At 47.4% G+C, this 7,748-nt stretch overlaps 1 protein-coding gene across 2 annotated transcripts in view; it reads right to left on the reverse strand.

Annotated features, from left to right (window-relative positions):
* Window positions 1-7,748, reverse strand: part of LOC109906225 (sushi, von Willebrand factor type A, EGF and pentraxin domain-containing protein 1) — a 155,671-nt gene that overhangs the window by 77,654 nt on the left and 70,269 nt on the right. For both annotated transcript variants that reach the window (XM_031791921.1, XM_031791920.1), the window contains exons 7-8: window positions 3,417-3,611; window positions 68-186 (exon numbers count right to left, since the gene is read on the reverse strand). In XM_031791921.1, the coding sequence (XP_031647781.1) occupies window positions 68-186; window positions 3,417-3,611 (314 nt within the window). The remainder of the gene's footprint in view (window positions 1-67; window positions 187-3,416; window positions 3,612-7,748) is intronic.

A 7,748-nucleotide genomic window follows, 5' to 3' on the forward strand; every position in this document is an offset into this window, starting at 1 on the left:
GAGTTGATGTTCTGCACCTTGTCACTAACACTCTAGAGGGGAAAAGAGACAACTCTCCTCCACTCACCTCCTCCCCAGAGTTGTCAGTAGCAGTGGGCACCTTCCAGCTGATGTTGGCAGTGCCACACCGCTCGTCCGTCTCTGCCACCACGTCTCTGGGGCACTGGATCCATGGGCGCTCCGAATCTGGATGGAGAGAGTGAGAAAATTAACAACAGATAAACGACAGTCCTAAGAATCAGAGTGGATGGATAAAGATCCCCCAAAAACCTAACAAGCAGGATGTCGGGGTCAATCTGGTTTCAATTCCAGTCAGTTAAATTGGACACGATGGGACTTACTCATAGGAGTGCCATTCCTCAACTGACAGGAATTTGGACGGAATTAACTCCAACTCTGCTAAGAACAATAAACGGTAAAGAAGGATATGAACTGACGCAACAAACCCAGGAGGAGACTTGGTCTTCGTCCCAAATGGCATCCTATTCTCATTCATTTAGACCAGGGCCCATCGGGCTCTGTACAAAAGTAGTGCACTACATAGGGAGTAGGGTGCCCTTTGGGACGCATCCTTCTGTCACATGTCGTCATGACACTGAGGGAGGGACTGTGATGTCACACTTAACCTCTGACCCCTCTCACACAACATGTTCTAAATTACAGAGTTAAAACACTCTGCCACGTTGACATCATCACCTCTTATGTGTCTGTCTCTATTATTGACATCACCTCATTGTCGATTACAGCTGTCGCTGTCTTTCTATACATCAATAACCTTAACCCTTTAAGATAGTGGTTTTTTTTTTTTAATTGCAGGGGATGAAAAAAATACTTCAGTCTAAATTTAAACAACTAATACCAGGTAGAAAGTGTGTCGAAATTATAATGAACTTAGATTTTTTTCAATTATTTATTCTTTAAAAAATATTTTTTAAATCACAGTATTTTCAATATTTGTGGTCTCAAACAAAAGAGCTTGCCAAAATTCTTCACCAAGTATATGAGAAATGTGGAATTACTGACAATGAAATTATGTGAATGTTGTTCCATTGTTTAATATAATTGATACATTTACGGTCAATATAGCATTCAAAATAGTTTTCCAGGTTGCTTTTCGGCATAAAGAATCACAATGCATTGGGTCGTGACTGAGACAACCTGGTCCATTTGGGTCCATAGCCAAAACCAGTTGAGAACCAGTGCTCTAGGCTATATGAGACTCCCTCTAAGCCTTGCTAAGCCAGGTAGGTCAATGTCAACAGAGAAGACTGCTTTACTGTTTTTTGTGTGAAAGTTCACAGCTGGAAAGGACCCATTTAGTGAGGTATCCCTCTTAAACACACAGCGTTCTGATGAGATCTGACAAGGTTTTCCCTTTATTGGGCTGGAAATATTTCCCTGTTAGTGTAATAGACTGGAACCAGGTCAGCTCTTTCTTTCTCATCCCTCACTCTTTCTCTCTCTCTCTCTCCCTCCCTCTCCATCACTCTATCTTTCTCTCCATCTCCCTGTCTCTCTCTCAATATCTCTCTCTCTCTCCCTCCCTCCCTCCCTCCCTCTCCATCTCCCTCCCTCCCTCCCTCCCTCCCTCCCTCCCTCCCTCCCTCCCTCCCTCCCTCCCTCCCTCCCTCCCTCCCTCCCTCCCTCCCTCCCTCCCTCTCCGTCCCTCTCTCTCTCTCTCTCTCCCTCCCTCACTCCATCTCTCTCTGTTTTTCTGTCCATATAAAAAAGAGAGGGATGATGAGTGCAGCTCTGTCAGTGAGACAGGAACCAGAGCAGATCCACCCCGGCCTCTATAACTCCACCCTGGTCTCTATAACTCCACCCTGGTCTCTATAACTCCACCCTGGTCTCTATAACTCCACCCTGGCCTCTATAACTCCACCCTGGCCTCTGTAACTCCACCCTGGCCTCTGTAACTCCACCCTGGTCTCTATAACTCCACTCTGGCCTCTGTAACTCCACCCTGGCCTCTGTAACTCCACCCTGGCCTCTATAACTCCACCCTGGCCTCTATAACTCTACCCTGGCCTCTAAAACTCCACTCTGGTCTCTGTAACTCCACTCTGGCCTCTATAACTCCACCCTGGCCTCTATAATAATATATTAATATAATATAATATAATCTATCCACCTCTACGCAGACGACATTCATTCTGTATACTTCTGGCCCTTCTTTGGACACTGTGTTAACAACCCTCCAGGCAAGCTTCAATGCCATACAACTCTCCTTCCGTGGCCTCCAATTGCTCTTAAATACAAGTAAAACTAAATGCATGCTCTTCAACCGATCGCTACCTGCACCTACCCGCCTGTCCAACATCACTACTCTGGACGGCTCTGACTTAGAATACGTGGACAACTACAAATACTTAGGTGTCTGGTTAGACTGTAAACTCTCCTTCCAGAACCATATCAAACATCTCCAATCCAAAGTTAAATCTAGAATTGGCTTCCTATTTCGCAACAAAGCATCCTTCACTCATGCTGCCAAACATACCCTTGTAAAACTGACCATCCTACCAATCCTCGACTTTGGCGATGTCATTTACAAAATAGCCTCCAATACCCTACTCAACAAATTGGATGCAGTCTATCACAGTGCAATCCTTTTTATCACCAAAGCCCCATATACTACCCACCATTGCGACCTGTACGCTCTCGTTGGCTGGCCCTCGCTTCATACTCGTCGCCAAACCCACTGGCTCCATGTCATCTACAAGACCCTGCTAGGTAAAGTCCCCCCTTATCTCAGCTCGCTGGTCACCATAACATCTCCCACCTGTAGCACACGCTCCAGCAGGTATATCTCTCTGGTCACCCCCAAAACCAATTCTTTCTTTGGCCGCCTCTCCTTCCAGTTCTCTGCTGCCAATGACTGGAACGAACTACAAAAATCTCTGAAACTGGAAACACTTATCTCCCTCACTAGCTTTAAGCACCAACTGTCAGAGCAGATCACAGATTACTGCACCTGTACATAGCCCACCTATAATTTAGCCCAAACAACTACCTCCCAACTGTATTTAATTTTAATTTATTTATTTATTTTGCTCCTTTGCACCCCATTATTTGTAATAATGTTTCACATGTAAAGCATCTGGAGAAGCTGTATTCAATTACAGTGTTGTTCCCCCTGTCCTCAAACACAGCGATTGGTTCTGCTCTGCTCTGGTATGGTTTGTGTTAGGGACAGCTCTCAGCAGAAGGGTAGCGCCATTCACATGGAAAGAAATACACAGAAAGAGCAAAAGGGGCATGTGCACACACACACTCACACACACACACACACACACACACACACACACACACACACACACACACACACACACACACACACACACACACACACACACACACTCACACACACTCACACACACTCACACACACTCACACAGTATCCTAGGTGTTGTTACCTGTGCAGGTGGCTTTGTGGACGTTAGTGCTCCAGTCCCCAGAGGAGAGACAGCGTGCGTCCACGTCTCCCTGGAGACTGTAACCGTGGAGGCAGGCGAGGCGGCACATGGTGCCAGGCTTCACTTCCCTCTTTCCACAGGCAGGGGGCGACCGCAGGACGTTCCTCAGAGTCACCATGGGGGGACAACGCACCTCTGAGGAGAGAGAGAGAGAGTGAGAGAGAGAAAAGAGTGGTGGAGAGATATTTATTGACAGTCACAACAAATTGAGTTCACTACATGAAGCAGAGAAGCACAACAAGTTTCAGTAACCCAACTGGGGGAGGAAGAGAGGAGAAAAAGCTTGGAGCAGACATACATGCTTCCTGAGTTTTCACCCTTCGGAGATCAAATTTCTCTGGCCTTGAACAAGGCTTGCTCTGTCGCAATAAACCTATTTTCAGGAGCAGTAAATCAGTTTTAGTACAAAAGAAACAAGAATGTTTCCGGAAATGACTCTAAGACCACAAAACTATTACAGACAAGTTGTTTCATGAATTTTTGGACATAAAGTGTGTGTGTGGCTTTGACCCAGAACCTAGTCCATTGGCTTTTAGATGGAGTTAGAGTCGTAGGAAAAGCAATAGGAAAAAGCTACGAGGCAAGTGGCGGGGATGAGGACTATAAAATCAACAGTGGACATTTCATCAGATTCAAATAAAATAGCCCATCCCTCTTTAGCGAATCAGTGATCACATTACACATCTACACAAACAAACCCTAAACACTGTAGCAGCCAGACCTGGGTTCAAATACTACTTCAAATACTTGTCAAATACTCGAGCTTGGCTTGCTTGAGCGTGCTTCTTGCAATTGAACCAATAGAAAAGTCACAAAAGTCCCAACCCCGCCCACCTAGCGCTCCAGGCTGGTTAAAGCAAACATTTCAAGTGTTTAAAAGATTTCAAATAATATTTGAACCCATGGTGCAGTAGCAGCAACCAGAGTCCTGAAGTACCACTGTGAAAGGACCAGTAATGATGACCGTCTGTAGCGAAGCATTCAGACCTTCACACAAACCAACTTTAACTCAATCACAACTCTCTCATCCTCCTACACTGGGGGAGATTGTAGTCGATACACACAAATAAACATGAAATGAGTGCCTTTGTTTAGGCAGTACACGTCTGTAGTTATTAAATAGCTAGAGAGAGAGAGAGAGAGAGAGAGAGAGAGAGAGAGAGAGAGAGAGAGAGGGAGAGAGAGAGACAGTGACTCATTAGAGGCCAACACCGACTGTCCGGAGGTTTGTGGGCAAAACACAACCGTTCTGCCCTGTTTTAGTGTGTTTGTGTGCCGGACCTGTGGTGGTGCCTTTGTGTGGTGAGTGTGTCTGTGTGTGTGTGTGTCAGATACATATTTGTCTAGAAAGCCTTTCATCCGAAGCCAAACAGAGACATTCAACCTACAATGCTGTCATCAAGGCAAAGGGTGGCTACTTTGAAGAATCTTAAATCTAAAATCTTAGATACTTTTGCTTACTACATGATTCCATTTGTGTTATTGTATAGTTTTCATGTCTTCAGCAAAAATAAAGAAAATCCGTTGAATGAGTTGGTGTCTAAATGTCTGACTGGTGCTGTAAGTATTCAGATCCTTTACTCAGTACTTTGTTGAAGCTCCTTAGGCAGTGATTACAGCCTTGAGTCTTCTTGGGTATGACGCTACAAGCTTGGCACACCTGTATTTGGGAAGTTTCTCCCATTCTTCTCTGCAGATCCTCTCAAGCTCTGTCAGGTTGGATGGGGAGTGTCGCTGCACAGCTATTTCAGGTCTGGTGCCAGGTTCCCTCCAGACGTGACGCTTGGATTTCAGACCAAATAGTTAAATCTTGGTTTCATCAGACCAGAAAATCTTGTTTCTTATGGTCTGAGAGTCCTTTTGGCAAACTCCAAGAGGGCGGTAATGTGCCTTTTAATGCAGAGTGGCTTCTATCTGGCCACTTTACCAGAAAGGCCTGATTGGTGGAGTGCTGTAGAGATGATTGTTCTTCTGGAAGGTTCTCCCATCTCCACAGAGGAACTCTGGAGTCCTGTCAGAGTGACCATCAGGTTCTTGGTCACCTGACCAAGGCCCTTCTTTCATTTAAGAATCATGGAGGCCACCGTGTTCTTGGGGACCTTCAATGTTGCATACATTTTTTGGTAACCTTTCCCCAGATCTGTGCCTTGGCAAAATCCTATCTCAGAGCTCTACGGACAATTCCTTCAACCTTATGGTTTGGTTTTTGCGCTGACATGCACTGTCGACTGTGGGACCTTATATAGACAGGTCAGTCCTGGATGGCAGTGAGCTCAGCCCCAGTGATGTACTGGGTTGTACACACTACTCTCTGTAGTGCCTTGCGGTCAGATGCCAAGCAGTTGGCATACCAAGCTGTGATGCAGCCAGTCAACATGCTCTCAATGGTGCAGCTGTAGAACCTTTTGAGGATCAGGGTAAAGTGAGGTTTTAGTGGGGAGAGTGGAGGTAGAGTGAGGTTTTAGTGGGGAGGGTCGGGGTAGACTGGGGTTTTAGTGGGGAGAGTGGAGGTAGAGTGAGGTTTTAGTGGGGAGGGTGGGGGTAGAGTGAAGTTTTAGTGGGGAGAGTGGAGGTAGAGTGAGGTTTTAATGGGGAGGGTGGGGGTAGAGTGGGGTTTTAGTGGGGAGAGTTGGGTAGAGTGGGGTTTTAGTGGGAAGAGCAGGGTAGAGTGCTGTTTTAGGGGGGAGAGTGGGGTAGAGTGGGGTTTTAGTGGGGAGAGTGGAGGTAGAGTGAAGTTTTAGTGGGGGGGTGGGGGTAGAGTGGGGTTTTAGTGGAGAAAGTGGGGTAGAGTGGGGTTTTAGTGGGAAGAGCAGGGTAGAGTGGGGTTTTAGGGGGGAGAGTGGGGTAGAGTGGGGTTTTAGTGGAAAGAGCAGGGTAGAGTGAGGTTTTAGTGGGGAGAGTGGGGTTTTAGTGGGGAGAGTGGGGATATAGTGGGGTTTTAGTAGGGAGAGCAGGGTAGAGTGAGGTTTTAGTGGGGAGAGTTGGGTAGAGTGGGGTTTTAGTGGGGAGTTTGGGGTTTTAGTGGGTAGAGTGGGGGTAGAGTAGGGTTTTAGTGGGGAGAGTGGGGGTAGAGTGGAGTTTTAGTGGGAAGAGCGTGGTAAGTGGCAGAGTGGGGGTAGAGTGGGGTTTTAGTGGAAAGAGCAGGGTAGAGTGAGGTTTTAGTGGGGAGAGTGGGGTTTTAGTGGGGAGAGTGGGGATATAGTGGGGTTTTAGTAGGGAGAGCAGGGTAGAGTGAGGTTTTAGTGGGGAGAGTTGGGTAGAGTGGGGTTTTAGTGGGGAGTTTGGGGTTTTAGTGGGTAGAGTGGGGGTAGAGTAAGGTTTTAGTGGGGAGAGTGGGGGTAGAGTGAGGTTTTAGTGGGGAGGGTCGGGGTAGACTGGGGTTTTAGTGGGGAGAGTGGAGGTAGAGTGATGTTTTAGTGGGGAGGGTGGGGGTAGAGTGGGGTTTTAGTGGGGAGAGTTGGGTAGAGTGGGGTTTTAGTGGGAAGAGCAGGGTAGAGTGCTGTTTTAGGGGGGAGAGTGGGGTAGAGTGAGGTTTTAGTGGGGAGAGTTGGGTAGAGTGGGGTTTTAGTGGGGAGTTTGGGGTTTTAGTGGGTAGAGTGGGGGTAGAGTAGGGTTTTAGTGGGGAGAGTGGGGGTAGAGTGGAGTTTTAGTGGGAAGAGCGTGGTAAGTGGCAGAGTGGGGGTAGAGTGGGGTTTTAGTGGGGAGAGTGGGGGTAGAGTGGAGTTTTAGTGGGGAGAGTTGGGTAGAGTGGGGTTTTAGTGGGGAGTTTGGGGTTTTAGTGGGTAGAGTGGGGGTAGAGTAGGGTTTTAGTGGGGAGAGTGGGGGTAGAGTGGAGTTTTAGTGGGAAGAGCGTGGTAAGTGGCAGAGTGGGGGTAGAGTGGGGTTTTAGTGGAAAGAGCAGGGTAGAGTGAGGTTTTAGTGGGGAGAGTGGTGTTTTAGTGGGGAGAGTGGGGATATAGTGGGGTTTTAGTAGGGAGAGCAGGGTAGAGTGAGGTTTTAGTGGGGAGAGTTGGGTAGAGTGGGGTTTTAGTGGGGAGTTTGGGGTTTTAGTGGGTAGAGTGGGGGTAGAGTAGGGTTTTAGTGGGGAGAGTGGGGGTAGAGTGGAGTTTTAGTGGGAAGAGCGTGGTAAGTGGCAGAGTGGGGGTAGAGTGGGGTTTTAGTGGGAAGAGTTGGGGTAGAGTGGGGGTTTTAGGGGTGAGAGTGGGGTATTAGATGGTTGAATGGCAGGAACCTGGCTACCAAAACCACTCCCTTTTCTCGGGATAAATAGCT

The sequence above is a fragment of the Oncorhynchus kisutch genome, linkage group LG16 (assembly GCF_002021735.2).
Source record: "Oncorhynchus kisutch isolate 150728-3 linkage group LG16, Okis_V2, whole genome shotgun sequence".
Lineage (NCBI taxonomy): Eukaryota > Metazoa > Chordata > Actinopteri > Salmoniformes > Salmonidae > Oncorhynchus > Oncorhynchus kisutch.